The sequence below is a fragment of the Haliaeetus albicilla genome, chromosome 1, assembly GCF_947461875.1.
Source record: "Haliaeetus albicilla chromosome 1, bHalAlb1.1, whole genome shotgun sequence".
NCBI lineage: Eukaryota > Metazoa > Chordata > Aves > Accipitriformes > Accipitridae > Haliaeetus > Haliaeetus albicilla.
The window spans coordinates 70,466,605-70,491,237 of NC_091483.1; the positions used below are offsets into that span (position 1 = coordinate 70,466,605).

Here is a 24,633-nt window from a genome sequence, read left to right on the forward strand (position 1 = left end):
GGGAATATGCCCCAGACATTAACAATTGCAATCATAAATGCTTAAGGGATGAGGTTAAGACCGATCTTCAAGGCAATGCTGGCTGTGGACAGAGAGTGCCTTCTCAACACTCCTGTAAGAGGAGGAAATCGAGGACCAGGAGACCCGCACGGCCTGTGCTGCAGGAGGCTACTCCGGCGGACTCAAGCCCTACTAACAATCATGGCGATTCCCAAGCAAAAACCAAAGGTCTGTCCTCTCGCCCGGTGTCCCAACAGCTACCACCCGGACAAACTCCCCGCGTCAGCGACGCTTAGCGCCTCTTATGCCTCTCTCCCCGCACCCCCCCTTCTCTCGGGATCGGCGCGGATCCCCTCCCCTCACACGGCCCCCAACGGCAGCTTCCCCGCCGCTGCCGCGCATGCGCCAGCCCCGCGCACGCCCCGAGGAGACCCAGGGCGGGGGAGGGGGCCGGCGCATGCGCAGCCCGCCCGGCGGCGGCGGCGGTGCCCACCCCGAGGGCGGGCGGAGCCGCCGTGTGGCGCCCGCCGCGGCCTGCCGCGCAGCTCCCTGCCGGGGCGGGGCCGGCTCCTGCGGCCGCCCCAGCGCAGCCCCCCGCCGGGCCCGTCCGAGCCGACGGCATTTCCGGGGGAGGGAGCGGGGCGCGGGCTTGGCGGGGAGCGGCGCGGCGCGGCGCGAGCAGAGTTGACTATATATGGTCAAAGGCAGGGGAGAGCGGCGGGCCGCGCGGGCGCTTCCTGGTTCGTGCCGCTGGGCGCCGCGGGGCTGAGGCGGCGGTCGGCGGCGGCGGTCGGCGGCGGCGGCGGCGGGGGGAGAGCGAGAGGCCGGTCCGCCTGCGCTGCGCGGGGCTGCGCTGCGCTCGCCGCCCTTCCTTCCAGCCCTTCCTTCCCGGCGCCACCGCCCGCCGCAGTAACAAGTGGGCGAAGATGCCGTACGAGATCAGTAAGCCCCCGGCGAGGCGAGGCGGAGCGGGGTGGGGGGGCGCGGCGGGGTGCCGGGCTGGGGAGGGGGGACCGGGGGACGGCGGCGGCGGCGGCGGGGAGCCCCGCTGGCTGGGGGACCGCCGCCGGCTGGGGGACCGCCGGGCCGCCCTCCGCCGCCCCCGAGGCGGGCGCGGAGCCGGCGGTTCCTCGCAGCCTGCTGACAGCAACAAGTGACCGCGCCTGCCGGCAGGGCGTTCTGCTGCTCGGCTGGCGTCCGGTGACGGGCAGAAATAAAAAACGTCGTCTTTTTTCTTCTTTTTTTTTTTTAATTTATTTTATTTATATTTTTTTCCCCTTCCCGATCTCCTCTTCCCGTAGAAAAAGTGTTCGCCAGCCTCCCGCAGGTGGAACGAGGCGTTTCCAAAATTATCGGAGGTGATCCTAAGGGCAACAATTTTCTTTATACCAATGGAAAATGTGTCGTCATCAGAAACGTTGATGTAATGTATCCTAATTTATTTTGTTTCGTAGTATAGAGCTTTCCCTAAGTTTCATTTTGTTTCCCAGCCCCTCTCCTTTAATAGCCTGTGCTTCATTCACACTTAGTAATTTCTGTTGAGGTCACAGATCTGTGATCAGCAGCGGGGGAATAAGCAGGGTGCATGACTCAGGCATAAAACCATGGGCAGCGACTGTAAAAACCTGTAGGAAGTCTCGGCAAAACGTGCAGGTCTCTCCCTCTCTGCATAGGGTTTACAGGAGAGAGACTGGTATGTTCTGGTTGGCCCTGTTTATCTTCTTAAGTATCACCATTATGAAGTTGAGTGTTGTGTTTGCTGAATAAATGAACCCTTTCCTGTTTGCTGTATTGGGCCTTCAGCTTGGAAGAGAAGCATGCAAATACTTGCAAACCCCTATCTTTAAATGCATTAGTCCGTAGCTTCTCTCTTTTCTCCCCCGGGAATCCAAGAATCAAAACAGTTGCTTGACTCTGTGGCAAGCTGTCTGCATGTTGAGTTCTCAGCCCCGGTCACAGGGAACTTTTCTCATCAATTAAATAGTTAGAATGCCCCAGTTAATATTTTCTGTGGTGTGGAGGCTTGGGGATTTTTTTCTTCTCTGGTGGTAGCTGGAGAAATGTTAAGCGAGTTATTTAAGTGATTTCTTTTCAAAGATGGCATCCCTTTGAGAACTATGGAGAATGCATTACATGTCTAGGCTATTGTCTTGCTACTAGTTCTCAAAAAATACTTTTCTTCAAAGTAAATGCTTGTTCTTTAGAAAATCAAGTTCTCTCCTAGATTTACTTTCCTCTTTTTCTGCAGATTTGGCCTGGAGTGGGGAGGGCTGCAGAGGGGCAGGGCATACCTCTCTGGAATTTTTAGGTCTCCACAACAATGGATTTGTTTATGGCTGCTTCTGTAAATCACCTCTGTAAATTGACTTCTTGAGCTGTTTTCCTCATTTATCTCATCACCCCCACTATATTCAGACATTTCTTCGTTGTCATGCCATAATACAGAAATGCTACTAATAACTTAATTCTTTGCAAATTTCTTGTTTGATAACCAGTTTAAATTCATCCACTTCAAAACAAAAATAAGCTCGCACTCTGGTTTCAGTGTCTCAGTATAATGTTGTTGTAATAGTGTTTCACTCTCGGTATCAAGAAAAGTTCAATTTTCTGAAACCAGAAGCCCCAGTTAAACGCTGTAGTGGCACACAGTGTGATGAGAGAAGAGAGAAAAGCCACTCTGCTTACGTTACAGTTTTTGCCCAAGTTATGGATTGTGACCTCCTCTCTTGCACTGTCATTAGTGCTTGTCTGACCCTATTTTGGGGGTTAAATTGGAAGAAAACAATTTGCTTTTATCTTCCTGAATCAGCTCACTGAAGGTTTGCCCAGTGCAAATGTTAGTCCCAGCATGAGCCAGAACATAGAGTGCATGGTATGATCTGAGCCCAGGCAAGGTGGGATTGTGGGAATTCAAATTTAGACTGTTTAAACTCTCAAGGGAAGTTGAGAATGGAAGTCATAAATCTTTCAGTTTTATGCTGTAATTCACGCTGGTACTCAAACTTACCTAACTGGTGAGGAGAGCCTGCTACTGTTAATAATTGACGGGTGACACTCTGCAGGCAACTACAGAATGTATTGTAGCAGTAACACAAAAACTGACCAAAACCTGTGCTATGGCTTTTGTGTTGGAGAATGTTGCAGTTTGTTCGTGACCTGACATGGAAGCGTGTTCGGTCTTATTTGAGAGCCATGCCTTCTCTGAATGATACAGAAGCCTGTGTAGTAGTTTGCAACAAGCAAATGAAATACTGGGAGGTCGGTGTGTAAATCCTTGCATGAACAGTTTTCCAATGGGATGGTTGTGCTCTAATTAAAAAAACAGGTCATCAAAATGCAGTGGTGATGAATATAGTGTTCAGGGTTAATGCTTGATCTTTGAGCATGAGCCAGAGACTTCCTTTAACAAGGAAAAAGTCCTGGAATAGTGCTGGAAAAGCACTGAGAGTCAGAAGGACTAGTGGTATTTGTAAGGTGTCATACCTCATTAATATTTTATTGTCTTCATGGGTCTAAACCTACTTTGAAGCTTGGAACTTCGACTGCTCGCTTTCATATGTGGCTCTGGTTTCAGCATTCGAAATAAGCCACATAAGCTCACTCTTGTTGAATCTGGTATGAGGTACTGCATTTGTCCCAGCTAACAATATAATCTTGTCCTAAAATCTCTTTAGAAGTGGGGTGGTCTGGAGTTTGGATATGTAAGATATACAAGTTAAAAAACTGACTTTACAGAAATAATGTTATCAAATAAACAGCATTTAAGTTAGCAGCTCTAACTTATTACCTGGTTTCCTGAATCTATTTACTGTACCTTAAATTTGGGAGTCCATCTTTCTTTTAACGCCTTAAGTCAGTCTGTTAAGTCCAGTCTCTCATCATCTTGGCTTCCTGGACTCTTTGGGATTCTTGCTGTAAAATAGCATCTACTAATGTATGCCATTACTAATGAATCGTGTGGGTTTTTGAGCTCCCTGAACTTGTAGGTGATGCAGCTGTAGCATGGGGAAAACATTATCTTGTCTTGCTTAGCTACAATCCAGTTGCGCACAAAATGGAGAGTGACATGTATGCTGTAAATGCAGATAATTGTGACTTCAGTAGGGCTATAACACGCTCAAGCAATGTATAAAAGCAGGAGTGAAGAAGAGCTGCTTCTTGCATGAGTAAGCTGTATTCTGTCTCCTGAGATGTAACAGTACTGCAGCAGCAAGAACTCCTGAAAGCAGGAGGCTGTCTGCTTTCTAACACAGCGCGGGTGTTATAGTTTTTCCTGATTGGATGGCTGAGTCATACCATAACATCAGGTGGCTTTCTGGTTTGGTTGAATAAATCTGTATTAATCATAGCAGTTAAAATGGATTTTTGTTTTGATGATACAAGTCAAGGTTCTGGAGCTGGAAGATACCTGTTACCCGGTAGAGAAATTTTTCTAAGGAGTAGCATATTACTGTTGGAGCATATATGCACTATATTTGGAAGATGTGCAGAATGGCTTTTTTATACAGTTAATCTGAGAGTAGATTTTGCCTTAATGTCATCCTTTTTTGATTTGTGTGGTACTTCTGTAGTGTAATACTATTGATCTGCTGACATTGAGTCAGTTTTATCGTCCAACCTGAAACATCTGAAAACATGTTTAAGACTGAAGAGATAAAATTGTGATGGAGTGGCAGCAAATTTCTTTCAGAATTCCAGTACATCTCTTGATACTAGGGAAAATGTCTTTTCCTGTGCTGGTCTACTAGCTTTTTAACCAGATTGCAATCAGCAAGAAAGAGCAAGTCTTGCAAACCTCATTGGTTACTGAGTGATCTTGAGTATGTGGTGATGATTAACCGCCGTGCAATATGGTTAACCGTATGCTTAATTTTCATGTTCAACTACACAATTTTTGGATGTGTTGGAAGTATTGGAGAGGAAAGGGTCACAGCAGTTCTGGCTGTTAGAGGAAATACTTTGTTTCAGTTGTTGGAAATCAGTGTGTTGTTTTAGTTGTACTGGACAGCAGTGTTCTGCAATGTGTACTGCACTTCTCAGTTTTAGACAGCAGTTCAATTTAAGCTGAAGGAAGGGTGTGAGAGAAGGAGTGTGAGGAGAAATTCTGAATTTTATCTGTGAATGTCTGATTTTATACTCCTTTGAAAACCATGAAATACAACTTACTAACTTTTTTCCTTTAAACTAGAATCCTGCAATTGCTGACATCTACACTGAGCATGCCCATCAGGTTGTAGTTGCCAAGTATGCTCCCAGTGGATTCTACATAGCATCTGGAGGTAAAGTATCAATGTGCATGCTGCATGAGATATGTGGACAGAGCTGTTAAAGTGCTTGATGCAAAAGAGTAGTAATGCTTTGCATTTATGTACAGAATATACATAGTCAATGTGACATGCTTCAGTGGAATTACATGTACATGCCTGAGGGAGGAACGATTTCTGTAGTTGTTCTTCTAACCTCTTTCTAAAGCAGAGAGTTCAATGAAGTGCTTGGTGTTTTTAAAATTTGTTATTTAAATCAAAAAGAACCTGAAAACTAACTTTAAATACTTAGTCTGAAGTGTTAAAGAAAACAAATCTTAGTGTAAGGGATGACTTGTGTACATGCAGCAGAATGAAAAGTTATTTCTGAAATACAGGACTATTGTTTCTGTTTGTTAATTAACTTCCATACTTTGGGGGCAGGGGAGGGATTCTAGAAGAGTGTATACTCCTTTCTTTTCCCTCCCCCTTTCTTCCTGACCAAACTTGGCAAGGCTTGGCATGATTTTTCTTACATTTGTAACCTGAACTAAAAGAGCTTTCTTTGGTAAGCTAGCAGGGAAAGAGGCTGTTTCTCAGTTTCCGTGTAATGTGTGTGAATTAGTAGTCTAAGAGTGAGTAGCATGAATTTCTACAGCATGAATTTCCTGGATTGTTAGTGGAAATGGTTAGAGTTTTTGATGACTTACAAAGAACTAAACAAACCGTTTTTCATAGAAGCTTGCTTCAAATAACTGATCTTTTTTCAGGATGACTGGTATACAGTTGAAGAATATTGATAAATACAATACAATAACTTGCATTTCTTAAAAATCATTGCAGTTAATCTATGGATTTTTTTTTAAATCTGCTAGTCATTGTCAATTAGAAATGTTTTAGAAGCAAGTAATGTGCCCAAATACAGAAATACTTCCTAAGTAATATATCTGAAAATAAAACATTCTGAATATGAGCTTCTTGGGGAGTCCACAGTCATGCACAGGTCTTAGTAGAATGGGAATTTCTCAGCAATTTGAAGGGAACAATATTTTTAAAATGTAAAATGTTCTTTTCTTCTTGGCTTCCTGCATATCAGAAAGCTGTATTAGAATATGTGTCTTTTGAGTACTGGGGAAGCTTTAAGAACACTGATAGCATAGCTTCCCCCCCCCCCCCCCCCCCCCCCCCCCCCGCCCCAAAAGGAAGCAGAGCCAGGAATTTCTTGGCTCAGTCTTGAGTGTGGACCATATGTCAAATTGAATACCTTCTTAAAATCCAGTTTTCATTCTTTATTCTACAGACTTGGTGCTCTAGGTTTGTGCTGTACCTAATCCTCAGAATAACCATCTACTTTGTTCTTGTAGCCTTGTAGATTTTCAGTCCTCTGTAAAAGAACAGTCATATATACATAGCCTGATCTGTGAAGAAGTTTTTCATTAGTGGTCAGCTTAAGGAAGTTCCTTGTTCCTGGGGTTGGAGTATTCAGTTGACTCTTTTTTCAGAAGTTGTCTGTCATACCCAAGTAAATGAGTTTAAGCTGCAATATTTCTCTTTCAAAAGTCTTCTCTGTCATTTATAAATAGTTCTCTGATACTGCTGAGCATGGGGTCTGAAGATAGTATCAGGCTGTTTAAGCTGTTTCTAAGTATAACATGTAAGATTCATTTCTCTATCTATAAATTTGCATTAGCCATGCAACCTGCATTAATACTTCATGTGCTTGATGAGGCAGACCCTTGGCAATATGCTTTGTGGCTTTTATGGTAATTTCTCTTACTGCAGTCATAGTAGATATAGTAATGGGAGATACCATAAAGTTAAAGCTATATGTGTCCTGTCTATTAATAGATGGAGCAAACAATTAGATTTTGAAGTCCACAATAAAATTCTGCTTTAATAGCAAATTCTCTATGTAAAGTGGAGGACTCTGCATCTGTCCTTTTAGCAGAAGTGGAGAAGATGAGTCTGTGATCAGGTCCCAAAGATACAGGGTTGCTGTATGTTTAAATTGAACTGTAAAGATGCACCGATAAACAGTGAACAGAACTCACAAGTGTTCTGCTGAGGTGAAAGGTACATATTTTAGCACATGGTTTATTCTAAAACAGTGGCTTTTATGAAGGGTCCCATAGACAGAATTTGCTCTGTGGGTTTCATTAGAGATATGTAAACATGTCTACATATAGAACAATTCCTCTGGTTACAGTGCTGCACCACTGTAATTGCTCTGAATAGAAGCAAGCTCTAGGGCTGTGTAATACTGAGAGGAAACAGTGACCAAAGAAGCTTTCATTATATTAAGTCTTAAATTGTTATGACCTGTGCTGTGTCTGCTGCTTGTGATGTTACCATTTTTGAATATTCTGTTGGATTCCTTTGCAGTAATCCAGATAGTGCAGGTATCCATATGCAACATTGTGTACATGCTTCTGTATAGAAAAAGTATGCTGATGAGTGTACATGAATCGAGTTCTATGGGCAGAAATCTCTTTGTATGTTTACATATACTTGGTATTTGTATGCAAAATGGGTTTGCTTTGAAGGCCAAAAAAGCTGAGGTATGAATTTTAGTGTATCAGCCACTGTCCACCAGATTGCTCTCTTATTGTAGGCGTAGGTTGGCTTACTTCCCAATGAAGTGTGGGTAAGCTATCTTGTAGCTGCTGGGGAGGTGGGGCTGGTTTGGAGTTGGGGTTTTTTTGCGTGTAACACAGATACTTAACACATACTGGCTGATAACATCAGAGTTCCTACCCTCTTACTGTGCAATTTTTTCATGTCTGTTTGCAAAAGTTGGCTCCATGTGTTGTATTTATTGCTGCATGTCTTGAACCTTGATATCAGGTTAAAAATGTAATTCAGTGAAACAGATGTACTCTTCAGCATTCTTAAATCAAGTGATTTGTAGTAATTGTAATAGGGTAAGATAATAGGTCCCTGGTACAAGTGTTCAGTGTAGCTGAAAATCTGTATCCTGGCAGATTGCTGAATCATGTGACCGAGTCATGCTGGAACAACAATAGTTATATTCTATTTTATTATGGCAGATGTCTCTGGAAAGCTGAGAATCTGGGATACTACTCAGAAGGAACACCTACTGAAGTATGAGTATCAGCCGTTTGCAGGAAAAATAAAGGACCTTGCCTGGACTGAAGACAGCAAGAGAATTGCTGTGGTTGGAGAAGGAAGGGAAAAGTGAGTAATTCTTTTGCGTGTGTGTGTGTGTATATATATATACATATACTGTAAACCTCTGTATTCTAACAAAGCAGGTTCTTTGCAGAAAGCTTTTAATTCTTCAAGGGAAGAAAATCATGGCTTGTTCCCTGTTTAGACTTCAAGTTGTGCTTTTCTGCAGCAGAATTCTTTATGCAGTATTTGACAGCTTGAAAACTACTTGGAAAATACAGTTCTGTTAGAATTACTCAGTTTAAAATTGTGTGGGTCTTGTTTGTTTTTTAGAGGTGGGTATTACATTCAATGATAGCTGTTCAGTATGCCTTTTGGTGGATTTTTTTTTTCTAATTATGATAGAGTAGGAAGGCCGAACCACAAGACAGTTCTCTTCCTCCTCTTTCACCCTTCGCAAATTGAGAGGATGTGATTGAATAAGAGTAAAAAAATAAAGAAAAAAGCGTATCTGAATTTTCTCCCTCAGCAACGTGCCCATATTTTTAGGTCTTATTATGGTAATTAAGAGAAAATCATAACCAGTTGTCCTTGTCTGACTAAATGAGGTGCCCATTAGAGTCAGGTTTGTGCCTGTCCTTTAATGTTTAAAGACTGACAGATCTTTGAGGCAGAGTCCAGACCAGGTAGGCTTATGCCTAAAGGTATGAAAAACATGGTGTGGTCCTGTTCCCTGACCCCCTGCACCATTTTTTAATCACCATCATGTACTGTGTCCTGGTATTTGAGAGAGATTAGGTGCTTTGTCCTCCATCCCTCCCTCCACCCCCATCTGCCCCTGGGTGGATATGATGTAAATTTGCTCTCCTACTTCAAAAAGTCTGCCAGTTTCCTGTTAGGTGGATGTACTTTCAATCTAGAATTTTGCTGAAGTGATTCTGTAGAACCCATTTTAATAGCGATGTCCTGGCAGTTTAATGGCACTGTATTGATTATACTGATTTTTTTTTTAAGGTGATTTAAAGTTAGAGGTGACAAAAATGCTGTTACAAGTAGTCTTCCTTAAAACGTCAAGTAATAATAGTTGTAAAAGTGATTGTATCCAGTTTAGGCTAAATAATCAGATAAATGATCAGATGTCATTGTTATCCTAGCTTCCTGCATTCTGTGTAGTAACTAGTAATAAATAAATAGTGACTAATAACTTAACTGCTTTCTTTTATAAACTGACAGACTTACTGAAGAATATCTTTTGGATCTCTGAATTTTAGAAGCTTTATATGTAAAACTTGCTTGTCTGTCCCCTTCAGCAAATGTCTCCTACTGAAGATTAGATTCTCTCTCCAGCAAGATCTCAAATATCCTTCAGGGAGCTATGATGCGCTTGCGTGAGATTAATGAGATGACCTAATTTCTTTTCTTTGAGTGCACTCAAATCTGCTGTTTGCAGATGCTCAAGGAGTTAATCTACATGTAACTTTTATGAATTATAGTTTTGTGTGCTTTTCTAACTAGATTTGGAGCAGTGTTCCTGTGGGATAGTGGTTCTTCTGTTGGCGAGATTACTGGGCACAACAAAGTGATCAATAGCGTGGACTTTAAACAAACAAGACCATATCGTCTGGCAACTGGCAGTGATGACAATTGTGCCGCTTTCTTTGAGGGACCGCCATTCAAGTTCAAGTTTACACTAAGCGTGAGTTTAAGTTTAGATATGACTCTGTTAAACTGTGCAGCAAGTTGACTAAAAGCTTTCCAACAAGCTTGCAGTTCTTGTTGCAACTAGCTGTTACAACAAAAGTTCTTAGCTCCCCCTTTTGAGGCATAGTTGGTGTCAAGTGGCTTTCTTAAACCCATGTATGAGTATAACTGAAGGCTTGTCTCAGGCCAAAAAAACTTAAATAAATGATTGGTTAAGAAGAAAACTTGAAGCACTTTTTCTGGGGGTTTTGGGGGGAGTTTGGGGGTTTTTTTTTATGGCTTTTCATCCTCTTCCATGACTGAAGTAGGATGTTTCATTGGCCCTATTGCTGCTTTCTGAGCTCTGCTTCCCAGTGCAGATGTGTAGAATTTCTTAATACTCTTCAATAAATGTGGTGGTGTGAATGGAATTTTCCAATCTTCTTAAGATCGTTCACATCTGAAATCCCAGGGCAGCTTAGGAAGGGTGAGTGTAGATGTTTGAAACGTAACTGCTTTCTACAATGAGGAATGGGTATGTAACTTCTGTGGTCAGTTTTCTGTTTCTACATTTCTTTTCACTTTTTTTTCTTATTCTACTAGTTAAAAATCTCTTACATAAATGAAACAAAGCCTGGAACTACCACATTTAAGACATTCATTGTTACTTGAGGCCAAAGAAAATAAAAAGTCAAAAGCTTCTGCAGCTGTTTCTGATGGCAGAAGACATGTCTCTTGCCTCAAAAAAACTATTGCAGAGATACTGGATATTACTGCAGTAGCAAATTCAAAATGCTTAGTTCTTATTTTATTTTTAAAAACACAGTAGTAGGCCTTTTATTTTCTTAAGTATGTGCCTTGAGTAGTCTTCATACACTGACTTTAGTAAGGATTCCGTTCCAGTTCTAGAAAAGGAATTGTTTTGAGCTCTGCAATCCAATGAAATGATGCAGTTGCCTAATATATTTCTGAACTTAAGTTGATACTTGCATTTTGCTAAGCTTGTTCTTTTGGAACTCTGAAGTCTGAATTGCTTACCAGTGCTGCTTAGACTGCTATGTGATGCAGTCTTCCTTTTAAAGTGATATTTGAGTTGATACATGGGATTCTGGTACAGGCTGTTACATGGTTTAGATTAAAGCTTTAGGTGTCATCAGAAAAAAAAAATAAATCTATAGTTAAAGAAAGTAGGTTAGAACCTGCCTTTAGAATACTAAAAATAGTCTCCCAAATCTCTTTGCGTGGGAGCTTTGGCCTCATTGTGGTGTTTCCCTATTTAATGTGTGTTTTCTAGTTAGCATGGTTTGAATAGTCTCCTACTTGTAAATAGTCTATTTGGGGAGCATACATCAGTCTTGCCTGGTTACTTCACAGAGCTGCCACGTGCAGTCTCCCAGAAATGGAATTCCAGTAAAATAATAATCTGTTCTTCATGCCTGTATTTTATACAATAAGAAGGATGAAGTACTCTTCTATGCATAAAACTTACTTGCACAATGAAACAAGAGTCAAAATCTGGAGAATGTTGTGGAAGAATTCAGTGACCAGAGGTGAAGAATCCCATGTTTGCTTGAAGGCTGCAGCTGAGGGTTTTTCCTACCTATCCCTGAAACTGGGTACTCATTCACCTGATATTGTGCCGAGTTGTTTGAACTACATCATTAATGTCACAGTTTCTTCCCTGGACTGTTCTTGATCCCCATGATCCTCTTCAGATGGAGGCTAGACTTGCTCTGTAGCAATTCTCTACAGCCTGCATCTCTTACACAGCTAATTTATGGCTTGCATGCAGGAACTTCATTGTTACTGGATTATCTTCTATGTAAAAAGGTCTGTTCTCATTTTGTGTGCTTATTTTTACTTTTTTCCTATAGGACCATACACGGTTTGTGAACTGTGTGAGGTTTTCTCCTGACGGGAACAGATTTGCTACAGCTAGTGCAGATGGCCAGGTAAAAAACAAGGAACTCTTTTTGTAGTGATTTTAGTATGGTTTCTTGAGCATTTTGGAAATAGGATTTAGTATTGTAAAATCTATGTTGCTTTTTTTCATGCCAAGAAATGACTTGCTTAAACTTTTAAGTATTCTCCTATAAAGCTGTAATGACTGATGTCAACCAGACTATTCTCACTCAGCCTTTTTCCCCATTCCATCACCCTAGCATATTACTTCTCTTACAGGTTATTTTGGCAGGAGCAAATTAGATTTTTGGAATACCTATGTCCTTGTTACGATACTGAGAAGTCTGGCTGAAATACTGAACTCATAGATAGCACCCCAGCTCCATGTGGACTCCATACTGATAAGGGCAGATTTGACAATGACACTGTTACCATAGGTGGCTCCTCCTAAGAAGGCAGATTCCCATGACTGCAATGCTAAGCAGCTGCCATCACAGCAGGAGTCAAAAATGTAACATCTTCCAGAATTTCAAATGTCAGGATCCAATGTACAGAGGGGCTTACTGTGACTATTTACAATTGTCATCTCATTTGTATAGTCTTAAATATTAAATGCAGGAGTATGCCTCTTCTTCAAAAATCTAGTGTTTGATAAACCTGCAAGCAGTCCATGTAACAAAAGAATGATCTGTGCAGTGCAAGTTACAGTGTTTCAGTTCTTGGGTTTTTTTTCTGTTACTGCTTTTCCCTTTAAGTTATATGTCTGTGTGCTCCCTTAAGATTTTTGTCTACGATGGGAAGACTGGAGAGAAAGTGTGTGCTCTTGGTGGAGGCAAAGCTCATGATGGAGGTATTTATGCTGTAAGTATCACTTCATTTTTGCAAATGGTCCGTAGTATTTCATTGCCAAGTTCATGGACCATGAATTCTTGCAATAATAAATGCATTTACCATCATGTGGTGACATTTGTTTTTTACAGATTAGTTGGAGCCCTGACAGTAGTCAGTTGCTTTCTGCTTCTGGAGATAAAACTGCTAAAATCTGGGATGTTGGTGCTAATTCTGTTGTCAGTACTTTTAACATGGGATCAAACGTGTTGGATCAGCAGCTGGGTTGCTTGTGGCAAAAAGACCATTTACTGACTATCTCCCTGTCTGGCTATATCAATTATTTGGACAAGAACAATCCAAATAAGCCTTTACGTGTCATAAAGGTAGGTTAAACTTCTGTTGTTGCACCAGTTTCAGCAAGAAAGGGACTCAGTGGTTGAAGTTGTCTAGATGGAATAGTAGCTATTAAAACATGGTTTTGTTAAATTAGCATTGCCAGACAAGTTATGTGTGACTGACTTTTGCAAGTCGCGTGAATCAGGAGGTTAAAATGTTACTTGCGTGATACTGTGCTTTGTGCAGATACACAGACTTATTTTGGGTTCAATTAAGGTTATCAACTTACCTTTCGTAGCAGCTTTTAAGCATTCCTGAGATGAGAAAAGAAATACAGCATAGATAGAAGACTACCAGTGATGTCTCATTCTGCCAGAGCTAGTGTATTGTGAACAAGGTGACTAGGGCTACTGTGCAATTGAGCTTTAATTTTAGGATTTAAAGAGTTCCCTGACACAGCACTCTCATGGGAACTTACATTTTTACATGAACTAGAAACAGACGTCCCAGATTCTTGCTATTGCTGCTATAATTCTGGCAGTTGGTGTGGGTACATGACCATATTTAGTCCTCTTCCCTGAATCATAAAGTGCCTGAAAAGCAAACTTTGTCGATGAAAAGGCCATGAAAGTATTTTGGCCCAGCAGGCTAATAAGGATATTCATGGTGCCTGTTCCTTCTCTTCAAAGAGTAGTGCATGGAAATAGCAATGCTGCAACAGTTAAATAACTGCACTGTTAATTAGTGATTTGTATTCTGGGTGACTTTTAATGCTTGTGAATAAAATACGATATTTTCTGAGTAACATGTAATTTTTCTTAAATAGGTTGATATATGTACGTGTGAAGATGAAAAATTGCCATTAATAATTATTATTTGTGTCCCATTCACAGGGCCATAGTAAATCAATTCAGTGTCTTACAGTGCATAAAAATGGTGGAAAGTCCTATATTTACTCTGGAAGTAATGATGGTCATATTAATATCCTTTGAATGATAGTGATATTTCTTCTAGCCTTATAGTTTGAGAGTGCTCATTAGGAGAAAAAGAAAAAGCTTTGCCAAAGACAAAACCTTATGTTTATTGCACACAAGTAAATATTTTATGTCTGAAGAAGTTTATTTTGCTTTCCCCTTGCTTGTCTGTTTTACTGGTTGCCTTTATACTTGCCTGCTAAATATAAGCCAGTTCTTAATTTCCAGTTGTCACTTTGTGGTAGGTAGATTGTTAGTATGGAGGAGCAAGTAAATATCTAAATTAGCCTCTTGTAACTTTTCACATATTCTGTCATACATGCAAAATACGCATTGCTGTCTCTTGCTGTTACATGCGATAGACAGGTAGATCTTGGCAGTCATGTATCTTGGTTTTTCAGATGTTCAGGACAATAAAGATAAACTCTTGTTGACCTATCTCTGACCCATTAACATGCATTTCTCTTTATAGTTGTGTTTTTCCCACCTGTATTAAGGTGTGGTTTTGAAGTTCTGTGACATGTTGATGGGGTTCTTTATTTGGTATGTCAAATGTCTTTCTCAGGCTTTCTCACTACTGAGGAGAACTTGTACTTCTTCTTTTGAGACTCTATTTCAGTCCTGTTGGTTTCTGGAGCAAAACACTGGTAATGCAGCCTTGTTCCCAAAGGGCACGTTAAAGGGGATGTGTTCATTTAGAACACTGTTGGTTTTTCTTTAGCGTTCTGAAGCTTATATATAAAACTGCAGTCCTTCACCCTGCCTGCCGTGATGCATTAAAATGGTGTCACATTGGCGTAAACCATTGTAAATATAGGACTTGTTTCTTTACAAACCAGTAGTATTGTGTTAATAGTTCAAACTGATGTTAACATATAAAATCAGGGAAAGCCAATGTCGCAGGACTTTTAACTGTAATTCTTTAAAAAGTATTTCCTATTCTTGGACCTAATGGTAATTGTTCCTGTATTTGCTACTGTTTGTGGTAGGTCATTTAGCTCATTACAGAGCATCAGAGGTTAATTTAAAAAATATTTTGAGGTTGTGGGGTTGGTTGAACCCTGGTACAGGTTGCCCAGGGAATCTGTAGTCTCCATCCCTAGAGATACTCAAAACCCAATGTAACGGGCACCCTGTTGTAGCTGACACTGATTTGAGCAGTGGGTTGAACTAAACTATCTCAGGAGGTGTCTTCTAACCTTAGCTATTCTGTCAATTACTTAACTTTTTGTGTTGCTGTAACTGACTGCACCAGTATCTTCAAATGTTCCTTAATTCTACTATGCACATTATTGGGATTCTGAAACTGGAGAGAATGATGGCTTTTCTGGGAAAGGCCATACAAACCAGGTTTCTAGAATGGCAGTGGATGAAATGGATCAGCTGGTCACCTGCAGTATGGATGACACTGTGCGCTATACCAACCTTAGCAAGAGGGACTACAGGTTAGTTAAAATGTTGCCTTTTATTGTAGTATTGCAGCCCTAAATATCTCCCAGCAAGAGTTTTGTTGATTCATATGCTAAAGAATTTTATGCTGCAATTTATTCAGGTTTTAAGTTACCATGGAAACTGTAGAAATGATTGCTGGACCAACTTTGCTTTTTTTCTGTGATAACAAGAAATGCATCCCAGACTTTTCAATTTGTCTCATCCCTTCCACAGGTTAGATAGAGATCTGCCTTGTATCAGGTGGCTTAGTTAGGGGACTGTGGGAAGGGTGTCTGCTTTACGGTTCACAAATACCCAGCAACATTGGGTAGCAGGGGTGGGACACAGCTGTTTCTTCATGGAAACCACAATTGAAGCAAAAAAACTTAAGGAATCCTATTAAGATCACCTAGTTAGTTTAAAAAAAAATTACTCTAGTGTACTAACATTGACTTTCATTTCAAAGGTGTGTTACCTGATCAAGATACTAATGCTTTAAACAGTAAACAGAAGGAAACTTTGCAGATTGTTAAAAGAATTAAATTATGCATGTTCTTGATCATTAGTGGGTGATTATTTGAATAGGCAATTTTAAATAATGGTAGGTATGGAATAAATTTTTTATGCTTTATGCTTCCTGCTTCTCCACCATGGCACGCCTTCCTCCAGTGGCCAGGATGCTGTGAAAATGGATGTTCAACCAAAATGTTTAGCTGTGGGTCCTGGTGGTTATACTGTAGTTCTCTGCATTGGACAAGTAAGTGTTAACTTGTGGATTATCAACACAATTGGTTTGTTAATGCTATGTGTGGTAACGTGATAGTTTGACGAACCTGTTTAGTGTGGGATCACCTTGCACATCTGCAGAATTTCCTAATAAAAGCTATGGGGAACATAATTAAGCAGGGTACTTGATAGGCTTGTCTTTTTGCATCCTGTACCAATTTCAGTTTTATGTATAGATATAAATTTCACATGGTCCCTAGTGTGGATGCATCGGAATTTGTTATCAATACAGCTTTGCTGGAAGGCTACACCAGTCTGAATCATGCTCTTGCCTGATGTGTTCAGTGATGTGATTTTGAGGAAAGGATGTCTTGCTCCTGCAAACTTTTTTTTTTTTGCAACTAATCCAACTAATCAGCTAACTAATGCTGTTGTACAGCATAGGTAGCTCTAGCTTGCTTGCCAGTAGTATTCAGATCATGCAAAACCAGACACATTGTACCAGGGCTATCTTGTGTCAAAGCATGCTTAACTTCTAATGATTTATGCCTTCTGTATGGATGCTGGTTTTATGCTTGGGACTTTCAGTAGTGTCGTCCAAACCTGTTTGCTATGTGAGTTATAATTCCAGTTGTCCATAGTATAGAACGGGATAGGAAATAGCCCTTAAAATTTAACATTGCAGTATTAACTTGTTACTAATTTGGTCTTGCCTCCTTTCCTTTAAGAGTGAACCAGGAAGGGAGTAAGTATTCCTAAAAATACTGCTTTGTCCGTGTTTTTCATGTTCAAACCAAATGAGGCGAAGCTGAAGGCAGTAGAGTGTGCCCTGCACTACCTAATTTAGAGCACATAAGTACTCCAGGACAGCAGATTAGTTAGTCACTGCACATAGGCATTTTTTTTTTTAATTAAAGAATGAAACTGTTCCCTTAAGATCAGAATATAGTAAACTTCTGAGCAGAGTGGATCAGTATTTGTGACTAAGCAATGTGGGTTAGTCATAGTTCTGTATTAGGCACCTAGAAGAAGGGTCTTAGTTTCTGGTTTTCTATTTACAGATTGTCTTGATGAAAGATAAGAAAAAATGTTTTGCAATCGATGACCTTGGCTACGAACCAGAAGCTGTAGCCATTCACCCTGGAGGAGGTACAGCAGCAGTGGGAGGAGCGGTAAGGTTGCACTTCCTAAAACTGTACTCCTTTTGAACATTGGAACTAGTAACAGAAGCATTTAACAATAGTAGATGTGTTGTGTTGAGCAGTAGTAGGTGGCAGTTGGTAGCAACAGCAGTATTGGAACAAGTAAACTATGTGTAGCTGGTATGTCTGGCTTTCGTTCTGCAGGTTCTCCCACCGTTGTGACCTGATGTCTATTTCATTTTTTTATCTTATATTTGCTCTTTTTAAATCAAAAAATTGTTTTTACCCAGCTTATGCTTGAAGTAGGCAAATTCTAGAAATGAGATCTATATTCTAGACTTCGTTGACTGTAGCCAGCATAAATGACAGCTTCTTTAAACTATTTCTTAATATAAGCACTACCAGATAGAATTGATGCAAAAAGTTCCAGAAACTCAGTAAGCCTTCCACTTTCTATTGTAAAGTGATTTTTGTACTTTCCCCCTTTCTTCACTACTAATTTGCAGGATGGGAATGTCCGTTTGTATTCAATCCAAGGAACCTCTTTGAAAAATGATGATAAGTCTTTGGAAGCTAAAGGTCCTGTTACTGACCTGGCATATTCTCACGATGGTGCCTTTCTTGCAGTCTGTGATGCAAACAAAGTTGTCACTGTCTTTAGTGTCAGCGATGGCTACGCGGTAAGAATTGTTGTATCAGTTTTGTTTTTTTAAAAACAAACTGGCTGGCATCTCATGTCTATATCTATTGTGGTGAAATACAGTATAGCTAGTGAGACTTAATTGTTAAATCATTGACGTATATTTGGTGTTTCTCTGACTGTCTGTTTACCTGGTGTTTTGAGTTAGGCTGCTGTGAAAAGCAACACTATGTAAAGCCTCCAGATTGTAAGAATAGGCGAGGAAATATACAGCATAAGTTGGCTACTGGCAAAACACTCAAACCCATCCAATAACATACATAGAGTTAAATGGGGGAGGGTTTGGATTTCCATAGGCTAGCAGTAGTTAAATACAAAAGATTACAAAGTATGCAGGTTCTTTATTCAGCATACCTTAGGGCAGGGAATCTTCCTTTATCCTTCAATCTAGTGGCTTTTAACCAAGAACCAAAAAATGGGCAATTTCCACTTTTTAGCTGAGCAGTCAATATCAGCCTGTAAAGTCATTAAGCTTTGACTGAAACCACGCTGAAGTAAAAAATGCAGGATGGCATTCCACAAAAATGTTTCATTTTCTAAGTAAAAATTGAAAGAATCTTGCTTTTAGAAACATCTGTGGGGTTATTTTAAAAGCCTCTGAGCAAGAAGTGACGTTGTATATGTGCTTTACAGATCCAGTTCTCATAGAAAAACTCTTAGTGTTTTTTACAAAAGGATTGGAATTGTATTGGCCTGATAAGTGTTTAAATAAATAGCATAAAATAAAGCCAACACTTGGTTTATTTAGGGCATTCATCTGTACCCGAGATGCACATTGTCTGGAATCTTGCAGTAGCTTATTGGGATGCTACACATTAAAAGCCAGCAATATCCTGAAGTAGCTTAAACTAATGAAATAACACTGTATTTCTAACTTTCAAATAGGAACATAACGTCTTTTATGGACACCATGCAAAAATTGTTTGTATTGCCTGGTCACCAGACAATGAACACTTTGCTTCTGGAGGCATGGACATGATGGTATATGTTTGGACCGTAAGTGATCCAGAGACCAGAGTCAAGATACCAGGTATGTTTCCTGCAAAATCTTAGTTTTGAAAGTTGCTAATAGTTCTTGAAATCTAACACAGTACCTGTTTTCTAGGACTAATGGTAAGAAGGCTTTGAATGTTCCCAAACTAATTTAGCCTTTATGTTAATCTCTATCTAGCTACAATAGCCAGAACTCTTATGTTATTTTGTAATCACTCTTAAAATGCACTACGAGTATTTAAAGCAGCTGAGAATCACATTTGGAATATGTGCTAAAGTTATTTTGTCAGCCTAGCCTTCCTAATTCTTTTCTATTACTTCACACTGCCATACAGATGCTCACAGACTACATCATGTAAGCGGCTTGGCGTGGTTGGATGAACATACTCTGGTAACAACATCCCATGATGCTTCTGTCAAAGAGTGGTCTATCTCCTACAATTGAAATAAGCCCTCTCTTTGGAAGGACCTAATCAGGGACTAGAACTACTGCAGTGGAACATAGCATTTCTCTTAAAGAATCTGTATTGGCCTCTGGGTCTGCTATCATATCCTCATATCTTTACAGGGTGTTCATATCTGTAATTAAATGTACTTTGAAAGCTTTAGCCAGTAACAGTTTGCACATGAAGAGCACTTAAATTATGTCTGGAGCTTAACCTTTGTGCTGAACATTCCAGAGGCAACAGCCAAGCAAGTTGGTGTGAAAGATTCAGGCGTGAAAGATTCAAACTCAATCAGTTGTTCTTTTCTAACCAAGAAACATGAGACTGTACAGCATGAGAGTAATACTTCTCATTTTTTCTAATTACAGAACATTTCTGTACTAACGGTCATAGTAAGAGTATTTAGTTGTGATCTGAAACCAATCAAGCTGTGTGCAGCTACTGTATATTGCTTTGCTTCTCTGTACTGCACCAAACTGTTGCCTCAGATTTTCTCCTCCAGATAACAAAATGGGGTACATACATAATAAACTTTTTATGTATTTCATGTCAAAGCTTTGTGGTTTATTTTAAGGTGGAAGTGTGGAGTTTTGATGTACTTACTGTCGTGGGTATAATGTTTACAAATAATTGTTGTGGCAACTTCTTGCTTCAGAAACACATTTGTTACTTTCATGAACTAAGAATGTCTGGTCATTTCAATGTCAGAGAAAAAATCATTCTGTTTCAAAGATTAAAAGATATTTTCTGTTTGAAGGAGGAGAAGCATGTTATTGTTTAAATAAATGCAGTACTTCTACCACCTTTTCAAAAATACAGGAATTAAAGTGAAGCATTGTTACGACTTGAAGTGATTCTTGAGAAGATAGTGTTTGCTGAGTAAGTTTTATGCCTTTGCATGTGCAGATCAGTTGCATGGAAGCCGTTATCTAATGCGAACAGATCATGATCTTGTGTTTAGTTCCCTTCTCATGCTCTGCAACACATTTAAGTGATTTGAAGCTAGCAGTCCAACAAGGGTGGAGGAGGACACTCTGATGCAAAGTAGTAGGAAGATCTGTTACCATCTCTAGTAGCCACAAGAAGTTGTTGCTGTCCAGAACTTTGGAAGACTTTTTAAAAAAACTTCTCTCTGCTAAGTCTTAACCACCACCACCCCTCCAGTGCTCTTTGGTTTTTATTAAGCTTTCCTTTCTGTGTGGACTTGTGTGTTGTTTTTTTACCAATCATATTTCTAATGACACTAATTATACAGCAAATAAAATGCTTTTGCTGCTTCTCATACTGTGGACCATCGCTCAATTGCTGAAAAAAATTGCCTGTCAAAAATGACTTAGTGAAACATCTTTTTAAAAGGAAAAATGTTGATTTATCTTTAGGAGTGGTGATCATATGTCTTCTGGCATGCAAACCAACATATACATTTGAACAGTTGACAAAGGTTTTATCTAAGCAGCATAATATTTTGCATCATGGTTTCTTTGTGCTTACTGCATCTTTCCATTAGCAGTTTTGCATGTCTGTTTATTAACAGTGCAAGGACAAGAGAAGTTTTGGAAAAGGGCATGTTTGAAATTGGGCATAAGATCCAAATGAACAAGATTTCTCAGTATCTCGCCCTTAAAACTTGTTGTGCTATTGCTTGTTGTGCCAGTCCCTGTGCAATTCATCCATCGTTCCCTAAGTCTCATCTGGAAGAGTTGCTATTGAATCTGCTCAGTGGGTTCCTGTTGTAGTTGAATCCCTGTCATTTAAGTAACGATAAAGAGGGGGGGGAGTTACGTGGATGTCTGTGGACAAAGAACGGAATTAACTGGCAAATCCTACTTTTTCTAAGAGATAGGCCTCCTACTGAAATGTGGTTTTTGAGGGAGATGGCGTAATTTCCTGAAGCCTCCTACCACTACAAGTGGATTCTTTCCTGCACATTGGAGCTTGTGCACCATGTCTAAAAGGTGACGTGTAGGACAAGGTATTTTTTGATTCCCAGAAGACCTTGTAATACTGCTCATGTGGAATGCCTGTTAGCTAGAAACCCTGTATGAAGACTTGTTTGGATGCCTGCCTGTGGGAGTGGGTGCTCGTGCTTCAGCTTCTGTTGGATTTGTTTATTGGCACATGGCCTGAGCTTCTAATTCCTTAAAGACCAATACGGTCTTTGTAGTTGGATAGCAAATCCTGACTACAAAACTGAAAAGATATTCTTCTGCTGGACTAAATGTCATAGTACAGGCTGATTGTTGATCCAGCGTAGGCAAAGGAGCCCAGTTGTAGTGTTCTGAATCAGGCCCCTACATTACTTGCATTTACCCTGACTGAAAGTCTTGTACTAAACTCAAAAGTCAAGAAACTGCAATGGGGCAGGAGCACCCCTCTTGCTTTCTAATCTCAATTGCACAAACAACCCCAAAGCTGGGTTTTCTTTCATTGAGCTTTCCACTGATATCTTAAGATGCCAGGTGTATCATGTTTTAATTTTTTTTTCTAAAGGGGAGACAAATACTGAACTCCTTATTTGGCTATATAAAGCAAAAGCCCTTTTCCAAAGAGAAGGCAGACCTTTCTGGAGATAGCTACATGGAAGCAGTGTTGCTGAGTTTAAGCTTTCTCCTCAACAACCCTGTTTGGTCTGAAAACTGTAGACTGTCAGCCTCTGCAAAACAATAGGGATAGCCATTCACTGTCAGGGTGACTATACAATGTATGTGTAGGAATGGAAGCCATTCTTTCGATTGGACAGATTGTGATTGTTTTCAGCCATCGTTTTTCTTTCCCATTCTCTGTAAGTCCTGTTTTGCCTGTGATGAGAGGGTGTGGAGATGGCAGCTGGTAGCAGGCTGTTCTTGTGGCAAGCTATCAACCCCCTGGCCTCTGGGATAGAGAAACGGCAGGAATAGACTGGATGGACTATTATGAGGTGCTAACTTCCACGATCCCCAAATTCTGTTTTTCAGTAGTAGTATACACAGTGTAGTGACCACAAAATGAAATACGTGAGGTACTTGACATGAATATGAAATTAAGGCTATAAGTGGGAATGCAAATTAAAACAAAAAAACCAAACCTTCAGTGTTGCTATATTAAGAGTTGTATTTTAATGTTAGTTCAAGACCTGCCCAAACATGGCTCCTCAAGCCCCGTTATTCTTAAATGTTTCTGTTTTGAGCATGAATGTGCTTTTAGCTCTAGCTAGTAGTTACTGGAAAGCAGGTTTCATTTCACCATGACTGGCAGCTCATCTGCTTTGCAGTGAAAATGCAGCTTAGTTAAGCCACAGATGGATTTGCAGAACTAACCTCACAAGGCTGTGTTGCAGGGGTTCTTCTCACCTCCCTCTTTAACACTGTGATTTAATCGTGGTTGCTTGTTCTATTTCTGCTATGCTTGTAAAGAACATTGGCCTTCCAAGAAGCTGGTCAGCCAGAACTAACAGCAGCTGTTCTGTGGAATATCATCAGCAAATCCTAAATGAGATCTTTAATGGAAAGGTAAAGGACATCACAAATCCATTTGGAGATGAAAGTTGTTTTGTAGCAAGTTGGACACATGATAAATTATGGACAGACCCACAGCAGATATTCTGGCACCTCTGTTCCTCTGCTAAATGCTTTTGCTCTTAACCACTAGAGCTTCTCAGAGTGAGGATTACTGCCTGAAAATCTTATTTACAGAATATTTTTCTGAAGCAAAATGACAAAGCTATGGGATCCTTGAAGCCAGAACTGAATTTTTTGAAGTTACATTTCAAAGCAGAGACTCCCGAGAATTTCTCCTACTGCATGTGTTAGCATGTTACTGCAGATACTGTTTCATGATTGTGGCACAAGGAGGGATTTGCTGATCAAATGTTTTCCCTATGATAAATTTAGCCATGGCTATCTCTGCGATGAAAGTATACTGAGGAGAAGAAGGTGCCTTCCTTGTGCCCAGGAGCAGAATGATGCAGTTAACTGGCTGGGCTTAGGACAAGTCACAAGTTCTCATATACACAGCAGATGCTTGTGCTAAGAGTGCAAAGCTCCCCAGAGAGGGTTGGGAATGGAGCTTATCAGTGAAAGAATCATAGAATATCTCAAGTTGGAAGGGACCCATAAGGATCATCAAGTCCAACTTCCTGCTCCTCGCAGGACTACCTAAACTATATCATTAAAAGTGTCATCCAGATGCTCCTTGAACTCTGACAGGCTTGGTGCCATGACCACTTCCCTGGGGCTCCTGTTCCAGTGACCGACCACCCTCTCAGTGAAGAACCTTTTCCTAATGTCTGATCTGAGTTCCCCGGATGCAGCTTCATTCCATTTGCTCGTGTCCTATCGCCAGTCACCAGAGAGAGGAGATCAGCACCTTCCCCTCCACTGCCCCCCCTTGAGGAAGGTATAAGCTGCAATGAATAAATGCATGTCTTTTGCATACTAAAGATAGTTTCTTTGAAATACCAGTGTTTTTACTGACAGGAATGAAATCAGTTATACCAATTCATAGATATATTGGTGGAAGGGACCCTGAAGATCCCTTTCATCCCTCCATCTAGTCTAATCTCATGAATGAAGTAGGACTATGAGCAATACTAGACCAGGTCAGCTGTGTTTTGTTTTCTAGCCAAGTCTTAGAAAACTTAAAAGGATGTAGATTATGCAGCCTCTTTGAGTAATCTGTTCCAGTCAAGTTTTTCCTGATGTCCAACCTGAGATTCCCAAGCTGTATTGTGTGGCCATTGTCCCTTGTTTACATTTTCTGTTAGTAGCAGGAGGAGATTGAACACTATGGCCTTGTTATTGTCCCCCTGGAATACTTTCTCTGTTACCTGCTGGCCACCCGTCGGATGTTAAGTTGTTTATTGCTGCTCTCAGCCCGGTGGTCCATTTGTCCAGCTCACATACCTCAGCTTCTAAGGGAGACTGCTGTGGGAGGAGGTGTCTGAAGTCTGGATGTGCTGCATTATGTCCTTCCCCTCATCTGCATTGCTATCAGTGGTGAAATGCATCGCTATCAAGTGGTCAAGTGTGATTTGCATGTGGCAAGTCTGTGTTGGCTATTCCTTTGTCCTGCAAGTATTTAGGATTGAATTCCAATGGGCAGTGCTCCTTCATCCCTCTGGGG

The 24,633-nt window shown here is 40.6% G+C and overlaps 1 protein-coding gene across 1 annotated transcript; it reads left to right on the forward strand.

Moving 5' to 3' along the window:
• The first annotated feature begins 646 nt into the window (after positions 1 to 646).
• On the forward strand, positions 647 to 20,815 carry WDR1 (WD repeat domain 1). Its single transcript, XM_069793559.1, has 15 exons — positions 647 to 942; positions 1,302 to 1,423; positions 5,189 to 5,279; positions 8,291 to 8,438; positions 9,888 to 10,068; positions 11,927 to 12,004; positions 12,735 to 12,815; positions 12,935 to 13,168; positions 14,015 to 14,102; positions 15,384 to 15,540; positions 16,196 to 16,283; positions 17,314 to 17,424; positions 17,901 to 18,074; positions 18,980 to 19,124; positions 19,423 to 20,815. The coding sequence occupies exons 1-15, from the start codon at positions 927 to 929 to the stop codon at positions 19,530 to 19,532; spliced, it is 1,824 nt and encodes a 607-aa protein (XP_069649660.1). The 5' UTR covers positions 647 to 926; the 3' UTR covers positions 19,533 to 20,815.
• Positions 20,816 to 24,633: the final 3,818 nt, after the last annotated feature.

What these genes read in the sequence shown, in the direction of transcription:
- WDR1 (XM_069793559.1), top strand. An exon ending in AGTTCAAGTTTACACTAAGC is followed by an intron (nt 10,069 to 11,926) that starts GTGAGTTTAAGT and finishes TTTTTCCTATAG; the next exon opens with GACCATACACGGTTTGTGAA. An exon ending in CAGCAGCAGTGGGAGGAGCG is followed by an intron (nt 17,425 to 17,900) that starts GTAAGGTTGCAC and finishes ACTAATTTGCAG; the next exon opens with GATGGGAATGTCCGTTTGTA.